Source organism: Dendrobates tinctorius, unplaced genomic scaffold (genome assembly GCF_039654945.1).
Source record: "Dendrobates tinctorius isolate UK_male_01 unplaced genomic scaffold, ASM3965494v1 ptg000231l, whole genome shotgun sequence".
Classification (NCBI taxonomy): Eukaryota; Metazoa; Chordata; class Amphibia; order Anura; family Dendrobatidae; genus Dendrobates; species Dendrobates tinctorius.
In genome coordinates this window covers 18,001,531-18,023,724 of record NW_027361898.1, presented here as the reverse complement: position 1 = coordinate 18,023,724, position 22,194 = coordinate 18,001,531, and the positions used below count along the sequence as shown (strand labels likewise).

General features: G+C 41.9%; 1 protein-coding gene across 1 annotated transcript; it reads right to left on the bottom strand.

The window, feature by feature from the left end:
• Positions 1-5,781: 5,781 nt before the first annotated feature.
• Positions 5,782-21,816, bottom strand: LOC141059768 (transforming growth factor beta activator LRRC32-like). The gene is made up of 2 exons (XM_073555892.1): positions 21,696-21,816; positions 5,782-8,850 (listed from the first exon to the last, which is right to left on the bottom strand). The coding sequence occupies exons 1-2, from the start codon at positions 21,813-21,815 to the stop codon at positions 6,871-6,873; spliced, it is 2,100 nt and encodes a 699-aa protein (XP_073411993.1). The 5' UTR covers position 21,816; the 3' UTR covers positions 5,782-6,870.
• Positions 21,817-22,194: the final 378 nt, after the last annotated feature.

The window sequence follows — 22,194 nt, the reverse complement described above, 5'->3', positions numbered from 1 at the left end:
TGGATACTGCTGGTAGTGGTGCTGGTCAACATGATGCTAACCCAACAGCTGCAGAAGATAATTGGAGGAGTGGTGGTAGTCAATGGGACTACATAAGTGAGCAGACTTCTCTCAGTGACTGCCGGTGATACTCCTTTTTTTTGCTTACTGAGGATTTCTGTCTGCTGCCTGATCCTGCATTTTTTCAGCTAAGTGTCATTTGCTAAACCCTTTGCATCTGTTTTTGCCTTGCTGTCAGGGGTCAGCTTGCTCCCCCTGGGGCTGCTGGCTCCTGCCCTGTATTTTTGTATCTTGTGGTTTTTTTTGCTCAGTCCCCTGCTGTATTAGCCTGTTGCTAGCCGCCAGTTCACACCTGAGTGCTGATATAGTGGGGGCGAGGTTGTTCAAACCTCAGTATTTTTGTACATTAGTCGTGTTGGAATTATTAGGGTTTTTGCATGATTGCAGACAGTGCCTTTTCTGTCCTACCTATCTAGTCAGTGTAGGCCCCATGATTTGCTCAGTCTATTTTCTGTCTGTGTTTGTGCTTCATCTTGTCTCACTGACAATATATGTTTGGGGGCTGTCTATTCCTTTGGGAATCTGCTCCGGGGCAGTTTAGATTTCACCTTTCTGTCTTTAGGCTTAGATAGTCCTCCGGCTGTGACGAGGCGTCTAGGGCAACGTAGGAACGCTCCACGGCTACTGCTAGTTGTGGTGTTAAGATCTGGGGTCTGCAATCTGCTGAGCGACCAACCTCTCTGGTGTTCTGGTGGCATAGCCTATTGTGCTCTCCTCCTCGGTGCCCTGGAGGGATTTCAGGAGGACAAGCCTGAACAATGCCCTGTGGGGATGGCTGAAATTCATTGCTCTGTGCTGGCTGGTCATCCAGGTATTTTTGGTACCAGAGAATTTGGTGAGTCGGTCTTTTTGGTGGCCTGCCTTATCTCGTGATGTCAGGAATTTTGTGTAGTCCTGTGGGACTTGTTCTAGGTCCAAGTCCTGTTCTCTTTCTAGTGGTTTGTTGATGCCCCTGCCGATGCCCAGCAGGCCATGGACCCATATTTCAATGGATTTTATTTCTGTTCTCCCTGTCTCTCAGAGAATGACTGTTATCTGGGTGATTTCTGGGTGATTTGTGATATATTTTCCAAGATGGTGCATCTTGTACCACTCCTGAAGTTGCCATCTTCTTCTGAGTTGGTGCCCCTGTTTTTACAACAGATGGTTCGTTTGCACGGGATTCCTGAGAACATTGTGTCAGACAGAGGAGTCCAGTTTGTTTCCAGATTTTGGAGGGCCTTTTGTTCTAAACTGGGAATTCAGTTATCTTTCTCCTCTGCATTTCATCCTCAGACCAATGGACAAACTGAGAGAACAAACCAGACTTTGGAATCCTATTTGAGATGTTTTGTATCTGCTGAACAGGATGACTGGGTCTCATTTCTGCCATTGGCCGAATTTGCTCTAAACAATAGAGCTAGTTCCGCCACTTTGATGTCTCCGTTTTTCTGTAATTTTGGTTTTCATCCTCGATTTTCTTTGGGGCAGGTGGAGGCTTCTGCTTGCCCAAGTGTGGATTCTCTGGTGGACAGAATGCATCAGATTTGGGACCAAGTAGTGGACAAGTTGTCCCACTCTCAGGAAAAGGCCCAACAGTTTTCCAACCAGCATAGGACCTTTGGTCCCCGGTTCAAAGTGGGTGATATGGTTTGGTTGTCCTTAAAAAATATTCCAATGAAGGTTGCGTCTCCAAAATTCAAGCCAAGGTTCATTTGACCTTATAAGATTTTGGAAATCCTTAACCCCATTTCTTTCCATTTGTCTCTTCCAGGTACGTTCAAGATTCATAATGTTTTTCACAAATCATTATTGAAAAGGTTTGTGGAGCCAGTAGTTCCTGTGGCGGCGCCCCCTGACCCTGTATTGGTTGAGGGTAATTTGGAGTATGAGTTAGAGAAAATATTGGACTCTCGTCTGGCTAGACGGAGATTCCAGTACTTGTTCAAGTGGAAAGGTTATGGCCAGGAGGATAATTCTTGGGCCTCTGCTTCCGATATTCATGCCGAGAGATTGGTTCGTGCTTTTCACCGGGCCCATCCTGATCGGCCTGGTGTTGTGGATGAGGGTTCGGTGACCCTTCCTCAAGGGGGGGAACTGTTGTGAGCTCTCTTGATCTGACTTTTGAGGCAAGGCTCTCTCTGGTGGATACTGCTGGTAGTGGTGCTGCTCAACATAATGCTAACCCAGCAGCTGCAGAAGATAATTTGAGGAGTGGTGGTAGTGACTGGAACTACATAAGTGAGCAGACTTCTCTCAGTGACTGCCGGTGATACTCCTTTCTTTGCTTACTGAGGATTTCTGTCTGCTGCCTGATCCTGCATTTTTTTCAGCTAAGTGTCATTTGCTAAACCCTTTGCATCTGTTTTTGCCTTGCTGTCAGGGGTCAGCTTGCTCCCCCTGGGGCTGCTGGCTCCTGCCCTGTGTTTTTGTATCTTGTGTTTTTTTTGCTCAGTCCCCTGCTGTATTAGCCTGTTGCTAGCCGACAGTTCACACCTGAGTGCTGATATAGTGGGGGCGAGGTTGTTCAAACCTCAGTATTTTTGTACATTAGTCGTGTTGGAATTATTAGGGTTTTTGCCTGATTGCAGACAGTGCCTTTTCTGTCCTATCCTATCTAGTCAGTGTGGGCCCCATGATTTGCTCAGTCTATTTTCTGTCTGTGTTTGTGCTTCATCTTGTCTCACCGACAATATATGTTTGGGGGCTGTCTATTCCTTTGGGGATCTGCTCCGGGGCAGTTTAGATTTCACCTTTCTGTCTTTAGACTTAGTTAGTCCTCCGGCTGTGACAAGGCATCTAGGGAAACGTAGGAATGCTCCACGGCTACTGCTAGTTGTGTTGTTAAGATCATGGGTCTGCAATCAGCTGAGCGACCAACCTCTCTGGTGTTCTGGTGGCATAGCCTATTGCGCTCTCCTCCTTGGTGACCCATTCATAACAGCTCTGCCATTACTGAGCAGCAGTTTTCCATCTCTGCACGGTGGACCCCGGGTTGTGAGCGCACTTCCTTATATTTTATATTTAGTGCAATCCACAACCCTAACAAGAAGCTGCAGTACTTTGATCGCCTCTGCTGCCAAGGGACAGTGCTTATAGCAATCTGGCAATTACAACCAGAGAGGTCTGCGTCAGACCTCTGGTAAGTCATGCCGACCCATCGGTGACCCTCGATCATGTTACAGGGTCACCAATGGGTGGGATTAGTGACTGTAAGCGCGAGTTAAATGCCACTGTCTGGGATTTACATAGGCATTTAAGTATTTAACAACCGCAGGAGGATCACGATTCCACCCGTGGCTGTTGCGGGCACATGTCAGCTAAATTGATCAGCTGTCATGTACTTGAAAAGGTGCGGGCTCATCGCCGGAGCCCACACCAAACAGGGGGAATCCGACACGTGCGTACAATTACTATTATTTTCAAGAGAATTCTTGAAATGTTGCAAAATTTTTGTGTAAAAAATGTATAGACATTTTGTATTCTTACAGCACTCCGCCTCAGCTCCACCACTTTTTTGAAAAATGAAGAAAGCTTTGTGGGGAGGTGGCATGGCCACGCGCATCCATTAAATTCGTCATAGTTCACCTCACAAGCATAATTAAGTAAATTAAGACAGAAATGACTGGTGTACATCAGTGGTGCATGGCAGCTGAAAGAGGCACTAAATTCATTAAGCACACTGTTCATCAAGACTGGCGTAAAAGCTCCAGTTTTGATCTCCTTCCCACAATCGCATACAAGCTTTCTCCTGCACATCCCCCCTACTCTGGAACTCTCTACCCCAACATAACAGACTCTCACCTATCATGGAAACCTTCAATAGGAACCTGAAGACTCACCTCTTCCAACAAGCCTACAACCTACAGCAACCACCGATCCACCAAACCGCTGCATGACCAGCTCTTGCCTATTGTATCCTCATTCATCCCTTGCAGACTGTGAGCCCTCGCGAGCAGGGTCTTCTCTCCTCCTGAACCAGTCATGACTTGTTTTGTTTAAGATTACTGTACCTATTTTTTATTATGTATACCCCTTTTCACATGTAAAGCGCCATGGAATAAATGGCGCTATAATAATAAATAATAATTAATTGGTGCCTAAGTTTCCATAACAGCTCACCTCCTTGTTGGATTGGGATTTTTGGGGTATACAAAGGAATTGGTTCATCTACACAGGACAGATGCTTGTCTGTTTTTAATTGCTTAAAGGGGTATTCCCATCTCCAAGATCCTATCCCAGTATATAGTAGGTATAATAATAATAATATTGGCAAATACGTCCAATTAGAAATGTAGTATAGTTTTTCTGATTCGCTATGTCTTTCCTCATGTGCAGGCATTGCAGAACCTTAGGTATCCATAGTTATGACCACTGATGTAGTGACGGTTAGCTAGCTGCTTGTGGTTGTAACCATGGATACCTAAGGTCCTGCAATGCCTGCACATGAGGAAAGAGATATGGCAAATCAGAAAAATATACTACATTTCAGATTGGAGGTATTTGCTAATAACATTATTAGATGGGAATACCCCTTTTAATACATCTTTTATTGCACACAATAGAATGTGTAATTGGTACTATTTGGTCTGTTTCACTGCAAACTCGTCTCTATATTGGTTCATTCTCTTCTGGACTTGGACATTACTATGTCAGAGCCTGGGTCCAACTTTTTAATAATGTCTTGGAGCTATTGGTACATAATATTAACTACAGCAGCCAAAAGTAAGACAGCCACATGCTCACAACAGAAATCTGTTGTAATGTTTTGTCTTTGTAAGCTCTAATAGGATTGTCTTCTGCTTGTCACGTGTCTGGGTTCGAAACCTTGAGCCTATGCTTTGGGGTCTGCTTCTGTCTGCCGAGCCACAACAGATACACCTTTTTTTCTGAGTGCTTAGTTTGTTTCATCCTTGCTTCAGTCTTTTTAAGGTAACAAGTGTTTTTATTTACTCATTTATCTGCTTTGTCACCTTTTGGGTGCAGCTTTATATACTTTCTCTCTGCTGATAGTTCTTTACCCTGCACCTATTTTCTATTTATTTTTAGGAAGTAGGTGGCATATTCCTTAAGAGTATGAATTTAATCCTTTATATTGTATTTTGTGGGTTTTTTAGTCACTCTGGGATCTCTTTCTATTTCAGTACATTTTCCTTTCAATAGGCGATTTGCATTTGCTCTCCCCTCCGTTTTTAAGGAGGAATGTGAAGCACTCATCTGCTTTTGAGGCGGCATAGGTCCGAGTGGCCATCGACTAGTCTGTGGTTAGGCCTATCTCTGCTCACGCAGGAACCACTATGGACTGTATAGGAACTCGCAGGGTCAGTTGCGGTTTTGTGTGTTATCTATTTTCTCGAATGAGTTGGTGCACCTTCATAGCACTGCTTGAGCATTGCGACTCAATATTGTGTCAGAACTTAAGGCCACTAGAGGATCCCTTAGCATTTGGGGGAAAAAATGGACCCTGATTCTATTAATATGAAGTATCGTAACCTGCAATACAGAATTCTCATCTTCCCACTTTCCCCTTTTTTACAAAATTCCCTTGTTTTGCGTGATTGTGAGTTTGTTGAAGGCAATATCAGTACTTCAAGAAATGATTTGTGGAAAGGAAAAGGATGGCTTCCACTGCTTTATCTTCTTGATGAACACTTTAACTGGAAATAGGATATACTGGATACCGATTTATATTAAATACTGCTAGAGAAAATGGAATTAAGGACCCTTTATAGAGGCTGATAATTGCCTGAACGATCGTTTATTAGAACTTTAGTTCCCAGCCTGTGTGAACATTACACCAAATATTCAGCAAAGAAGCAAAACACTTATTTAATGGTTTACTGGATCGATTATGTGATCTCTAAATATCATGGTCCTCAGTAGGGCATCTCGCTGTGTAAATATGATGTGCTGCAGACAAAATACAACCGGTATGGGAGCTGAACAATTGTAGTAAAATTTGCATCAGTCTATGTAAAAGGACTTTAAGCAGAACCCAGTAATTTAATCTGATTATCTTATGTGTATGGGGACAGCCTAATAACTTCCACTGTGGAAAAGCATGCTGAATACTGGATTGTCAGATAGTCAATGGTTTGTTCCTGCAGGAAATAATACCCCCATGTTGCCTAATATTGTCTAATCCTCCTCTCCTTTAGGTGGTTTATTGGTTAACAGATATCCAATGTGTATGGATAGGTTAAAGGAAATCTGTCACCAGGTTTTTGCTACCTCATCTAAGAGCAGTATAATGTAGTAAGAGACCCTGATTCCAACAATGTATCACTTAGCTTTCTGGGTGCAGCCATTGTGATGAAATCAGAGTTTTTAGATATAGCATATTGCAGAGCTCCTAGCGCAAATCTCATCCACACCATATCATTCTATGTACATTGTCAGTTAGTAGTGAGCTGCTTATCAGAGGAGGGGACATGCTCCAGACCAGGGCTCACGTGAGCTGTTGTCCAGGCAGTGATTATCTCCTGGTGATTGAAACCTTCATTGTAAGTAAACAGCACACAGCCTTGTAAGTGACACATCGCTAAATTTAGTGTTTTAACCCCTGCCTCATGCTGCACTGAGATTACATAGCAAAAACCTGCTGACAGATTCCCTTTAATGCTTTACCATAATAAAAAATGGATGTTGTTATATTGTACCAAAAATTAGCAATGTTTTGGCTGGCAGATGACCAGTATGAAATGATTGTTGGATGGTCTTCTATGTAACCAAGAGTAAGAGGCCTATTCCTATGGAACTGTAAGGTTAATGATTTTGTTTGTGTCTTCTGGTATAGAATGAGCAAGAGCCACGTGAAAGTACATGATTCTTTCAAAATGTTCCTTTACTACTGACAGTGAAGCACACTTCCTTTGCCTCAGATTTTATTTTCTGAATTTGTCTTGGAATTTCAGGCAATACTTTGTTACTCCTAAATTTCTTTGAAAGACGAACCTTTCGATTACCAGTTGTAAGAATACAAGCTATGGAGACAACGAGAAATACCATTACAATGATGATGAGAATTATATGGAGCTTTAGCATTGTTTTCGGGGGGCAGTATTGGCTCTGGATGTAAGAGTAATTATTGACAGGTACACTCATGTTAGTATCTGCATAAATGCAATTTGTGTTTTCAAGATCTAGAATTTTGATTCCAGAATCCAGCAGAGGATCCAACCAGGTAAGGGAGCAGCAGTCAAATGGGTTACCACTGACAAACATCAGTCTCAGACTTTTCATCCTGTCAAGAACTGTTGTTTCATCCAGAAGATGCATAGCATTATTCTGGATATTCAGACTCTCCAATACGGAACACTGTAGATGGTCTGGAATCACAGTAAGTCTGTTACTAGATAAATCCAGTGTTTTCAGCCATTTTATACAGGGAAGGTTTGTCTGCGAGTCATTCATAAAGTTCCCTTTCAGTGATATCATCTGGAGGGACTGCTGAACCTCAGTTAGAGCGCCTTCATGTATGTTTAACCCTACATTGTCTGACAGATCTAGAAAATGTAAAGGTCCGTGTAGAAATACATTTGGTGGAAGGCGTGTAATGTTATTGTTTTGCAGATTTAAATACCGGAGATGATGAGCTCCAGAGAACGTGGTGCAGGCATTTACTGTGGAGTAGTCTGTTTCTTCAGGAACGCAAAACCTAATGTTATTGTTCTTAAGATTAATTTCCTCAATTTCAGGCAGCAAATCAAACAACCATGGTGGGATGTAAGTAATAAAATTTCCATGGATATCTAGCGTCTTCAAAGTGCGGAGAGCTGTAATACTAGATGTTCTGTTTTCATGTGACATCTCATAGTAGAAGGCACCAGACATGTCTTGTAGGCAGTTTTCGGCCATGTTAACATTTTGAAGTGAGCCGATGTAGGATAGAAATTGCCAAGGAATTGAGGTTAGATGGTTGTAACTAAGATCCAAATCCATAATGTTTGTCAAATGTGAGGTTATGTTTTCCACATTACTGAGAAGATCCAGATAAGAGATGGTGTCATGCCAGGAGGTCATTTCTAAGTTTTCTTCAGTTTCACTGGATAAAATGGACAACTCAACGATATTGTTCCTTGAGAGATTAAGATGCTGCACCATGTTGATTTTGGGCAGAATTGGAAATCTCACCAGATTGTTTTTGCTTAGGTCTAAATTTCGTAATTGGTAGAATTTTTGAGAATTCTGACTAAGAAAGAACCTAAGGGAATTTGAACTCAGGTTCAGTAAATGTAGCTGAGGGAGATCAAAGCTTGAAATGCAAGTTATAGCATTCTTAGCGAGGTCCAGAGCCCTTAGATGCCGCAGTGAGTCAAATGTGCCGCCGTCTATCTCTGCTATGTAGTTATTGGAAAGATTTAACTCTACCAGCCGTGGAACCCCATCAAACATTTTGGAGAACAAAATTGCAATTGTGTTCCATGACAAATCCAAATTTACTAGTGAAGTAATGTTTGACAGATAGCAGTGTACCATATCACTATCCAAGTTATTATGTGCAAGATTTAATCTTTTTAGACTTTGTAAACTGCCAAAAATGCCTTTGTTAGATAAATAATGTTTATGCAATCTGTTAGATGCAAGGTTAAGAGACTGAAGTCGTAATAAAGCATCCAGTGCGCCATTTTCAATGGTTTCCAGGTGATTATGTTCAATGTTGAAATTCTCAAGATTAAGCAGATTTGATATAGATATATGTGTTAGTTCTTGAACGAGGTTATAAGATAGATCTAGTGTCTTCAAACTGTCTGGCAGTCTCTTCGGAACGAAATGCATGGCGTTATGTTGACATTTCATTTCATACATATTCTAGGGGAAAAAAACCTTAGAATTAGAACCATATTTTAGAAAACTCAGGACAATCATATACATGAGTATTATTAATTGGCCGTGCATAAAAAGCAAATCTACCTATTTCCAAATGAAGGTTGCTGTATTCATCGGATGCTCTTTTATCTATTCCATTATTTTTTGCAAATAGCAAAGTTTCCTGATGTATACACTACTGTATATTACAGTGGCATGAAAAAGTTTGGGCACCCCTGGTCAAAATTACTTTTAAGCAAGTTGAAGATTAAACTATCTCTTACAGGGCTAAAGTTAACTATGAGACATTTCATTTGTATTTTAGGTAAATATATATTGTTTTTTACATTTAAAAAATTACAAAAAGTAAAATGGGCCTATGCAAATGTTTGGACACACTTGGAGATGTGTGTTCAGGTAACTTTGACCAACATTTCAGACCTTAATTAGCCAGTTAGGGTTATGGCATGTTCACTATCATTGTTAGGAAAAGCCAGATGATGCAAATTTCCCAGCTTTATAAAAACCCAGCCTCCTCTAACCTTGTGCCAAAAAACAGCAGCTAGGTGTTCTTCTAAGCAGCTGCCTAGCACTCTGAAAATGGTGGAGGCCCACAAAGCAGGAGAAGTGTGTAAAAAGATAGCAAAGCCGTTTTCAAGTTGCCCTTTCCTCAGTTCAAAATGTAATTAAGAAATGTCAGTTACCAGCAACATTGGAGATCAAGATAAGGTCTGGGAGACCAAGCAAAATTTCAGTGAGTATAAACCTACGGAACTCTATCCAAAAAATTAAGCAGATAATAACATTGTACACACTGTACAATTTATATTTCTTTATTATTTATATATTAAATCATAGGAAACACAAATTAGAAAGTGAAAATGGGGGAAGGAAAGAGGGGTGGGAAAAGATAAAATTAAGGAAATGGATGTGCTCTGGCTACATTTATCTCAGATGTAACAAATCAAAGGCCAATATTTGATAGCATAATGTAGCAACATAAAACAAAAATCATACCGATACTAATGGCAATCCAAAGGATGAAAGTGCACTGTGCAAAAATAATTAGATTATAAAAATAATGATATGGTAACCAGGATGACACAGTAGAAAAAAACATCCAGGAATTTCACATTTCATGATTATAATGCTTAATGAAACCAGAAAAATGCTGAGGTGAGCAGTCGGATGCTTCCCCCCTCCCCCTGTGGTGACAGGAGGATTATCAGTGCACGAGAGGGCAGGCAGACCAGAGTTCATACAGATATCCGGGAGGCTGGGGGAGAGGGAGCCGTGCCCAGGGAAGCTGGTGGGCCAGACACCAAAAGGAACTTCTGCAAAACAGACTGGTGACACACTAGTGGACACCTGCTTCCCCATATAAAGGCTCTTTTCTTGAGGCAACAATAAGTGTAGCTACAGCTGTTTGAGAAGATCTAGAGCACACGGATTACATATACATAAGCTGTTTAACAGGCACAGTGAGAGATATTTCTCAGCAGCTGCCTCACATTACACTGACAGGGGCTCCTGTTGTGAGTTCATTCTCTGGTTCACCAGTTGTGAGTTCTCCTTCCAGACTCCCTCTGGTGGTAACAGGAAGTAGTGAGGCTGATTTAATCAGTAGAGATCTGCCACCTGATAATGAGGATGACGATTGGACCTCAGGAATCTCAGACTGGATTTAAGACAGCCGACGCCTTATTCTGTTGCTGGTGATTCCTTCTGGCTTGTCAGCTTTTGGTTTTCAGCTCTGTTCCAGTCATCTAAAGCTAAGTTTTTCTGCTAATGTTCACACTTGATTTTGTTGGTCTATTCAGTTTTTTGTGTGGTCAGCCAGCCCCGGCTGGGGGCTGCGCTGAATTTCCACTCTTATTTATCTGTATTTGCCAATTTGCTTTTTGTCCCTTACTAGTTTGGTCTCTTTTTGCTCTGTCTCAGAATATTTCAGAGTGCTGATATAGTGGGAGAAGTCTAGTGACTTCAGGGTTAATTTTGCTATCAGAAGAGTTGAACATTATTTTTGTAGGGTTTTTTGTAGGTTTCAGACAGTGTCTTTCCTTTCCTTTCCTTTCTAATTAGTTTGGGCCCCATCGTTTGATCAGCCTATTTTCCTGCCTGTGTTTGTGCTTTCATCTTGTTTCACCGTCAATACAAGTGTGGGGGCTGTCTTTCCTTTGGGGTCTGCTCTGGGGCAGTTAGTTTTCCCCTTTTCTGCTTCAGGCTTATTTAGTCCTCTGGCTGTGACGAAGCATCTAGGAACATCGTAGGTATGCTCCACAGCTGCTGCTAGTTGTGTGGTAGGATCAGGGATCTGCAATCTGCATAGTTACCAACCTCTCTGGTTTTCAGTCACTTAGCTTGTTTTGCTTTTTTCTCCTCGGTGACCCATTCATAACAGGCTCCATCTGCTGGCCAACTGGCACTATTACCCTTATTAACTCTTTTTCCTTTTTTGTGCCACAATATCTTCTGCTGGCTTGATATGCTGGGCCTCCCACCCCCTCACTCCTAAAATATTAAAGGGGTACACAGTTCATTGAGTCTGCAACAGAGCAACAATTGAGACATATTGTGTCTTACAAGATCTACCCCATATTCTGCTAAAATCCAACATGGATGGACTGGCAATATCTTCTGTCGCTTTGATTTTCTGGTTCGCCCGTCCCCACATTTCTGAAATATTAAAGGGGTATTACAACAGAGCTGCACTAGAGACATACTATGTCCTATAAAGTTTACCCCATATCTTACTAAAATCCAACTCGGAGGGCATGGACATTCCTGGTGGAGTATGATAATGGAACACTAGGTCTGTCGCCATGGGCACAAATATGCGCTGTCTCCTATAAGTAATTGTCATGCGCTGACTTTCAGAATGCAGGAGGTGTCTGAGCAATGCGCCCCAAAAAATCTACTTCTTCAAAGATCAATACTCGATCAATCACACAACTATTGTCTCAACGTACAAAACCAACAAGTCACACTATGTCGGCGTCAAAATCAGCTTCACTGGGCTCCAAGGGCTCTCCTCAAAGATCACAGCAAACTGATCTGGCCACCTCAACAAACATGATCCCAATGACAATGGAGGATCACCTGGCCACCATTCAGAAAACGTTCAGAGCCGAGTTATCATCTGCTGTGGATAATTTCACGCAACAAATTCAAGACATTGCCCGAAGGACCAATGATTTGGAGAAAAGAATGGATGATGCTGCTCGGCGTGGTTCCAGAGACTCAAAAAAGTTGGGAACTGAGGTAACCTTCCATTTGGATTGAGCACTCTCCAGGCCGCGCTCCGAAAAACGGAGATCAATGTGGGTGGAAATGGCAATCAGCTCTTCCAAACTTCCAGGAACCTCTCTGGTAGAGAGAGCATCCTTAACATGCTCCATCAAACCTCTCCAAAACACAGGGATGAGGGCTTTGTCAGACCACTCCAGCTCGGAAGCCAGTGTCCGAAAACGAACGGCATACTGACTAACCGAGAGGGAACCCTGAGTCAAAGCAAGTAGCTGAAGAGAGGTGTCGTGCGTGACCAGTGGTCCCAGGAAGACCTGCTTAATAGCTGTTAAAAACTGAGCAGCGGTCCAAACCTCTAGGTCACGACGCTCCCATAGTGGCGTAGCCCACTCCAACGCCTTGCCCGACAGAAGGGAAACAATAAACCTCACCTTGGCCCATTCCGTAGGGAATTGCGCAGCCAGTAACTCCAGCTGGATAGAGCACTGGCTGAAGAAACCCCTACAGGAGGCGCCATCGCCAGAAAATTTATCGGGCAACGGGAGGCGGGCAACTGTCAGCGAGTGGGAGGACGTGGACATACGTGAAACCGCGTCTGCGATTGCCTGTACAGCAGCTTCAGTGGATTTCGCAGCTGAGATAGCACTCTCAAGAGTAGCCAACCAGCCCTCCTGTTGTGAGCTCATCTGTTCATTCACCTTTTTTGTCCGAGGATCTCCCTCTTCTGGTGAAGGAAGGTATTGAGGCTGATTTGGATGAAAGAAACCAAACACCTGATCAGGTGGATTGTGACTGGGTAACGGGAACTTCAGACTGGATATAAGGCATCCGACGCCCTTCTGAGTGGCTGGTGATTTCTCTGCTGGATTTATGGAGACCAGTCTGATTCCTGCTTCCCAAAGATAAGTTTTTGCTCTGCTCTTGAACTTATTAGTTTTGGTTTTGTTTACCTTGTTTTTTTAGTTCAGCCATCCCCGGCCGGGGGTGTGCTGGATTCTTATTCCTTGATCAGTGTTCTCTTTTGCTCTACTTTCAGAATATTCTGAGTGCTGATATAGGGTTTGAAGTCTAGTGACTTCAGGGTCCTTTTTGCTTATCAGTTGTGTTGATAATATTTTTAGCAGGGTTTTCTCGGATTGCAGACAGCAGCTTTTCTGTCCTGTCCTTTTTAGTTAGCTTGGGCCCCATCGTTTGCTCAACCTATCTTTCTATCTGTGTTAGTGTTTTCATCTTATTTCACCGTCATTATATGTTGGGGGCTGCCTATTGCTTTGGGGTCTGCTCTGGGGCAGTCAGTTTTGCCCTTTTCTCTCTTTAGGCTTATTTAGATCTCCGGCTGTGATGAGGTGTCTAGGATCACCGTAGGAACACTCCACGGCTACTACTAGTTGTGTGATAGGATTAGGGGTCTGCAATCCGCTAGTTTCCAACCTCTCTGATTTTCTGGGCTGAGCTTGTGTTTTGTTTTTTCCTCCTCGGTGACTCAATCATAACACCCTCCAGCTGCTGAATATACTGTAAGCGTTGCTGCTGTTCTGCCATCACAAGCCAGACTCTGGCGCTAGCATAATGTTAGGAACGGCGGAACGCACTAAATAAAAATAATAATAAAGTGCGTTCGATGATATGACTGCTGCTAAGTGGTGGCAGGCAAGCAATATGGCAGAAATGCGCACGTGGGTTAAACGTCACCCAGGTGCGCAGAGCAATCTCTGTTAAGTCACAGAGGTGCCAACAAAGGCAAATACAATAAGGCTGAGCCTGTTAGAGTCACAGTACTCAGAGTAAATGCACACACGGTATCTGGTCACAGGAGCAGAGCCAAAGACAGCGGAATGGCATCCCTCTAGACATACCGTGCGTGCGATGTTGCAACTGCGGACGCCAAGGAGGGCTGCAACTGCAGCACGGTGTAGGACACTGCCGCTAGACGACAAAGCTAGTACACAAGCACAATGTCTGATGCTAGAAACTGTGGATGATGTAGTAGTGGCGCGCTGGTGCTGACTCTAAACTTAGTCCCTGTCCACATATGTTATATCAGAGGGAAGGGGTTTCAAATGAGTCATTCACCAGAATCATACATCCATCATCATTTACACAGTAGCAGCTAGAGACTATACTAGCGCATGGCGGAATGGCCATGCGCGCTTTTTATAGCAGCCGGGACCTTCCGGAAGCTTCCAGATCTCCAAGATGGACCAATGAGATCTGGAGCAGGACCTGAGCACATGACTCCCGATCTCCAATGGGAAATCGTCTCATGAGCATGCTCAGTAGGAGGACAGAGGGACTTAGCCCCTGGAGAGATTTGCTGCAAGGCAATCTCCTCTGCGATAGATAAACAGCAGGAGACCGCAGAATGTAAGGGTCTGGATTCCTGCAGAGCAGACGCAGAAACCTGACGCCTAACATATTTGCTATGGTAATGGAGCCATTGGCGCAAAAGATTCGCCTACACCCTGATATCACAGGCCAAACTATAGGTAAACATGAATATAAGGTCAGTCCGTTTGTCGACGACCTTCTTTTGACTCTGACGAACCCCCATTTGTGCCTGTCTAACCTTATAAATACACTTAAACACTTTAAGGAAATTTCTGGTTTGAAGGTCAACGTTGATAAATCAGAAGACATGTTCCTTAATACCTCCCCTACTGAACAAGCCTCAATATTAGAAAACTTCCATTTCCGCCATGCGAACACTATATTACCTACCTAGGAATCAACCTTACACTATCCAAATCCACGTTATTTAAGCATAACTATGCCCCTCTTCTCCAAAAATTAACGCAATCCTTATCAAAGTGGTCCTCCCCGTCTCTCTCCTATTTGGGAAGAGTCCATTCGATTAAAATGGTCACCTTGCCTCCATTCTTATATTTGTTACGATCTCTGCCCATTCCAGTGCCTCTGCTGACCTTCAAAGTGATAAACTCGCACATAACACGTTTTATCTGGAATAATAAAAAGCCCCGTATCTCCCAGCAAATTTTGTTCAGACACAAAAGACAGGGAGGAGTCTCTCTGCCAAACTTTTCTCTTTATTACAGGGCGGCCCAGATTTCCCAGCTGGCAGGAGTCAGCGCAGAACAACATGCCCCCATCTGGCCACAAACAGAAAACTCACAGATAGCACCTTATTCCTTGGAGAGCCTAATCTGCGCCACAGGACCCTTACCGAAGGATCTGGCTTTACATTCACCGTATATTTTTCACTCCCTGCGTCTCTGGAGGGCAAACAGATTCCAATTCGCACTACAATCTCACCCCTTCCCACTCTTAAATCTGTTTAATAACCCTATGCTTCCGCCAGGAATTGCGTCTCGGAATCACATGTGGTGGCAGCAGAATAAATTAACTAGGCTGAAAAATTTATCGACTCAATTTAAACTAATGTCAAAACAAGAGTTTGTTGCAAAATATCAAGTCCCGAGGTCTGAGGCTTTCAGACTGGAACAAATTTTCCACTTTTTGCAAACAGTAGGCTCACCAAACATAAAACCTACAACGTATGAGTTAACATGGTTATATGACCCCCTGGGTAATGGCTTTATATCCCAACTCTATTCTATATTTAATCAACCTAGAGACGGCTCTAAATTGAAATCTATGGAGCAGTGGAAGGCGGATCTACAAGTTTCCTTCACACCTCAAAGGTGGTACAGGTGTTGCGAGAATATAATGAGGGATAGCAATCAAGTTTCACTTACTGAAACATCCCTTAAACTGTTCCATAGGGTTCACTACGTACCTAGCTTCCTGCACAATATCTACCACTCAGTCCCTGGTAATTGTTTTAGAGGGTGCACGGATAGTGGAGATACCCTCCACATATGGTGGACATGCCCAATAGTAAAGTCTCTATGGAAAGATGTGGTAAAACTAATTGACAATTTACTGAGTAAGAAATTGCCTCTGTCGCCGTCAGTACTTCTGCTGGGAGACAGAACAATCAATGCTAATAATGGGACTTGCCGTCTTATTGACTTTATTGCATTGGCAACGAGAAACCACATAGCTATCAGATGGAAGACTAGTACGCTATCAATAACGCAGGTGAAGAGAAGGGTTAATTTGATAATGTTATACGAGAAAATAGAAGCCATCAGATCTGATTCTCTGGATTCAGGCCCATGGGGGTGACGGACCTCTCCAGGATGATATCCTTATCCACATAGCGTGCTGACAAGGTAATTGACTCTTACAGTTATGGTCTCTAAAACAAACTCTCTAGTATCTCACGTCTATTCATCTTTATTATCTTCACTCATCATACACTCCCCTCTTTCCCTCCCCATTCTGTTAGATTAGATTAGTCATGTTATATTTGTTTTTCTACAAATATTTAAAAATTAAGATAACGAATTCAAGGATAACGTATGACATATTGTGTCTTTTCCTATGTACTTCCACCTGCGAGGGGATCCTTGTACTCTAATGTGAATGTATTTCATGTTTAATGATGTTTCCTTTTCAATAAAACCGTTGAAACTAAAAGGTGCAAGCTGCAGGTTTTACAATGGTCCTTATAGTCCACTGATCTGAACATCATTGAAAATCTGTGGCTAGACCTCAAAATAGCAGTGCATGCAAGACGATCCAGGAATCTCACAGAACTGGAAGAACTTTCCAAGGAAGAATGGATGAAAATCCCTCAAACAAGAATTGAAAGACACTTCCCTGACAACAAAAGCATTTACAAACAGTGATATTTTCAAAAAGGGGTGCTACTAAGCATGTGTCATCTTTAACTTTAGGTCTTTTAGAGATCATTTCAACTTCAACTTGCTTTGACCAGAAATTCATTAAACTTTACATGCCACTGTATATATACACTATTCAGTTTATAGATGATGTAGATGGATGTCTAGAGACCCAGTACAGCGCATTGTCTCAGGTAACTTACAGTGGAGGAGAATAACAAAGCGGTGGTGCTTGTGCAGGCCGCATTAAAACCAAAAAAGTATATTATGTGTAGAGGTTGTGGCTGCACCTCAAATGTAGGCTGAGAGGACCAAAAAATTGAAATTCTCTAATGTGAGGACACTAACATTTTTTTTAACAAAGCTTATATATCAGATGCCTTCATGTAAATTTTACCTTATTCACCAGGAGCCTGAACTATGCTTTTGACTAAAACCATGGCTCTCTTTAAAGCACCACTCCAGCTTTTTTATTGCAGTGATGGAGTGGTGCTTCTAATCTAAGTTCCCTGCCCCTAGTTTCATTCTTACCACCTGCCATCTTCTTCTGCTATCAGCATCACTCCAGTTGTCTTCTGCAGTTTGTGACCAGCTGGATCACTCCAGTGTTTGCTGGGTGAGCCGGAAGTCACTACTCAATGTAAGTCTATGAGAGCCAGAACGATGCCAGAATGAGGCTCTCAGACTTACATTGAGAGCTTGTGATCGTTACCTCTGACTTCCGGTTAGTTAGAAGTTGTGGTGACAAGATGATGGCGCAGGACTGGAGTAGCGCTGGGAACAGCTGAAGATGGTGACTATTAGGTATAATACTAGTGTCAGAGAACTTAGATTAGTGGCACCACTTCAGAGCTGAAATAAAAAAAAATTCTGCAATGGTTCTTTCATCTCTTCAATGCCTGTGTGTGTTGTATAGATGATATACAATATATTTTAGTTTTTATTTACTACAGCCTGAAGCATTAAACGATACAGCAACCTTCCCTTTTCATTGGAGATAAAGTTGCATTGTCATTCCTCAGAAGTATCACATCCGTACACATTTCCTGTTTGAAAAGTGAAAAAATACCCATATCTGTAAATAGCCATATAGAGCTGACTGAAAGTAATATTATATATAGCCTGTACCACAGTGGTATTTTCCTTGATATGCTCTTATTTATGTAAAAACTTCAACTTTTCCAACGTTTAATCATCATAAGAAAAAGTTTCTGCACACAGCCATAATGGGGGGTCCATGTGTGAGCTATATATATAGTGCCTGCACAGATATCAGAAGGATCAATCAGGTAAGCTGTACCTAAAAGTGTTAGAAATCCCTGATGTGATTATATGTGATGAGTTCGAGTCCCATTCTAGGTACATGTACGGGTACTTACACATTGATCTGCATTACAGCTGTGCGCGGACCTGTACATGTCTATGGAAACCTGTACCGGCTTTAGTATAGAAGGGTGGATCTGCTTCCATGTGTTCTGGTATGTCGTTAAGGATATCGTTATTACTTATTACTGTTTGCCGCGAGTATTGAGTCTATCATCCTTTTTGTAGCCAGCTTATGTAGAGCGTAATTATTCAGGTGGATTTGTCATCGGCTGCTGCTTTCAGCAACAAAATTAAAAAACTCAGCATAATTAATTGGTTTAAACTTAAGGTTAGACTTAGAGCTTTAGGCTTATGCTTAGTGATTAGATAAAATTGTAACATGCAAAAAAAATAACCATGTACATCTTTCCTTTTACAGTCATGGCCAAAAGTATTGACACCCCTGCAATTCTGTCAGATAATACTCAGTTTTTTCCTGAAAATGACTGCAAACACAAATTCTTTGGTATTATTATCTTCATTTAATTTGTCTTAAATGAAAAAACACAAAAAGAATTGTTCTAAAGCCAAATTGGATATAATTCCACACCAAACATAACAAAGAGGGTGGACAAACGTATTGGCACTGTTCAAAAAATCATGTGATGCTTCTCTAATTTGTGTAATGAACAGCACCTGTAACTTACCTGTGGCACCTAACAGGTGTTGGCAATAACTAAATCACACTTGCAGCCAGTTGACATGGATTAAAGTTGACTCAACCTCTGTCTTGTGTCCTTGTGTGTACCACATTGAGCATGGAGAAAAGAAAGAAGACCAAAGAACTGTCTGAGGACTTTAGAAACCAAATTGTGAGGAAGCATGAGCAATCTCAAGGCTACAAGTCCATCTCCAAAGACCTGAATGTTCCTGTGTCTACCGTGCGCAGTGTCATCAAGAAGTTTAAAGCCCATGGCACTGTGGCTAACCTCCCTAGATGTGGCCGGAAAAAAAAAATTGACAAGAGATTTCAACGCAAGATTGTGCGGATGTTGGATAAAGAAACTCCACTAACATCCAAACAAGTTCAAGCTGCCCTGCAGTCCGAGGGTACAACGGTGTCAACCCGTACTATCCGTCGGCATCTGAATGAAAAGGGACTGTATGGTAGGAGACCCAGGAAGACTCCACTTCTTACCCCGAGACATAAAAAAGCCAGGCTGGAGTTTGCCAAAACTTACCTGAAAAAGCCTAAAACATTTTGGAAGAATGTTCTTTGGTCAGATGAGACAAAAGTAGAGCTTTTAGGGCAAAAGCATCAACATAGAGTTTACAGGAGAAAAAAGAGGCATTCAAAGAAAAGTACATGGTCCCTACAGTCAAACATGACGGAGGTTCCCTGATGTTTTGGGGTTGCTTTGCTGCCTCTGGCACTGGACTGCTTGACCGTGTGCATGGCATTATGAAGTCAGAAGACTACCAACAAATTTTGCAGCATAATTTAGGGCCCAGTGTGAGAAAGCTGGGTCTACCTCAGAGGTCATGGGTCTTCCAGCAGGACAAAAACCCAAAACACACTTCAAAAAGCACTAGAAAATGGTTTGAGAGAAAGCACTGGAGACTTCTAAGGTGGCCAGCAATGAGTCCAGACCTGAATCCCATAGAACACCTGTGGAGAGATCTAAAAATGGCAGTTTGGAGAAGGCACCCTTCAAATATCAGGGACCTGGAGCAGTTTGCCAAAGAAGAATGGACTAAAATTCCAGCAGAGCATTGTAAGAAACTCATTGATGGTTACCGGAAGCGGTTGGTCGCAGTTATTTTGGCTAAAGGTTGTGCAACCAAGTATTAGGCTGAGGGTGCCAATACTTTTGTCCAGCCCATTTTTGGAGTTTTGTGTGAAATGATCAATGTTTTGCTTTTTGCTTCATTCTCTTTTGTGTTTTTTCATTTAAGACAAATTAAATGAAGATAATAATACCAAAGAATTTGTGTTTGCAATCATTTTCAGGAAGAAACTGAATATTATCTGACAGAATTGCAGGGGTGTCAATACTTTTGGCCATGACTGTATATTTTAGGAAATAGAAAAAATTCTAGGAGGTTAAAGAACAAACTACAGTTACATCATTATTTTCCTCAAATTGCAATACGTATGCATGGGTGGTAAGGTCTCAGTGCTGGACTGGAGAAAGAACTTACGTCAAAGAATATTCCGGTGCAGGGCAAGACGGCTGTGGAGGCTTGTATGGATGTTTCTCCTCTAGCACTCCTAATCTATATGAGATGTTTTGCCTATCATTAACATGTCTATAAATACTGTGATCTTCATAATTTCATGTATTCTGTTTAGCAGATCCAATCATGTTACTATAGCTATGTTGGGTGGCCATAAACAATGCAGCTGAGTTACAGTATATTTTACCCTTCAACAGGACCAAATTAAGGTTGGTGGAGAGTCCTGATCAAAGCAATTATAGTGGGCCATCATCCCACATAACCCCTATTACAACCACTGAATAGGTAGAAGTTAAGGAGACAGCCAAACCAGAAACTTCCTTACATTTTTAAGGAGAAATGGACCTTCATGATTGTCGTACATGATTATCGTATAGACTACACATATAAATGTCTTCATTTTCTTTATTGAACCAGATGCATTTTTAAAATAACTTGATAGGAAGCGCAACAGTAAGTAGATGATTGGTGATACAGGACACATAGGTCCCCCAAAAGGGTGGAGCATCTTCACTATAATCCAGGTTTGCCATTTAATATTACAGAATCTGCTACTATTAACAGAAACTGCCTTTACTCAATAAGAATATTTGTGTGGTTAGTGTGGTTAGTGTTTTGAGCATTTTTTAAAAACAAACACCAGATAGAAGGCACAATGTAGTGATCCTAATGTCTATCTAATAGACTTTTTAAGTAATTACTCAGCAGAATAATGTTGATTAGAGATGAATAAAGGAATTTTGTATGAAAGTGCCACTTTTACAAGATGGTTGCGGTTAGGTTGTTTGGGGCAATTCTAGTGTAGTAGTGTAGAACTGTAACTACTCCACATGGAGCACAAATTGCAGCAGTAAGAGACTTGGCGACTCCAGTTTACAGTGCACTACCCAACAGTTATTGATAAATAAGAGCAACACATATTGATGTTTTACAACACTTCATGCCAACTTGCCTTATGGAGGTAAAATTGGAATGGAAATGGCCCAAGCCTCTCAGATTTAATGTAGAGTTCTTACATATGACTTAGTCTTTACTATCTGCACACTGTTATACAGATGTGATTCTTTGATGCAAGAAAACACAGCACTAATATATATATAGCTTCTCCATGTAGCACCATTCTACAGCATCACACCTCCATGCCAAACTTGCGACCCTACCTGCTCTCATTGGCTGGAAACAAATAGTAATCATCTTCAATTTCTAGGCACGGTGCTTGCAAATAAAACGAGTCAGTGGCATGACTTATCCGTAATTTTTTTTTACAATGTTTTCGTCCATCCCTGGTCGTCAAATGGGCAGTGCTCCTTCTAATGCTAATATTGTCTTATAAGACATGTTAAGAATACGTACCTGGAAACATGTTTCAGCAAGATCAGTGGAAGCCATTTGCCAACATAGGACTGTCACGGAAATGTGGATAATCCATAAACCACATCTCAGCGGCTCTGCTGCAGCAATAGAGAAGATCATTTTTCCTTCTGCATGTCGGACTCTCTTCTCTTCTATTTATGGCTGTTTGCTAGGGGAAGGAAACGTGTGGATGCATCGGGAGAGACAAGATAGTCACTATTTGCTTTTGTCAGGGAAATGCTATTTTCTTTCAATCTGAAGTTTTTACACAATTGAAAGCCAATTCACAAATACAAATACAGTTGTGGCCAAAAGTATTGACACCCCTGCAATTCTGTCAGATAATACTCAGTTTCTTCCTGAAAATGATTGCAATCACAAATTCTTTGGTATTATCTTCATTTAATTTGTCTTAAATGAAAAAACACAACAGAGAATGAAGCAAAAAGCAAAACATTGATCATTTCACACAAAACTCCAAAAATGGGCCAGACAAAAG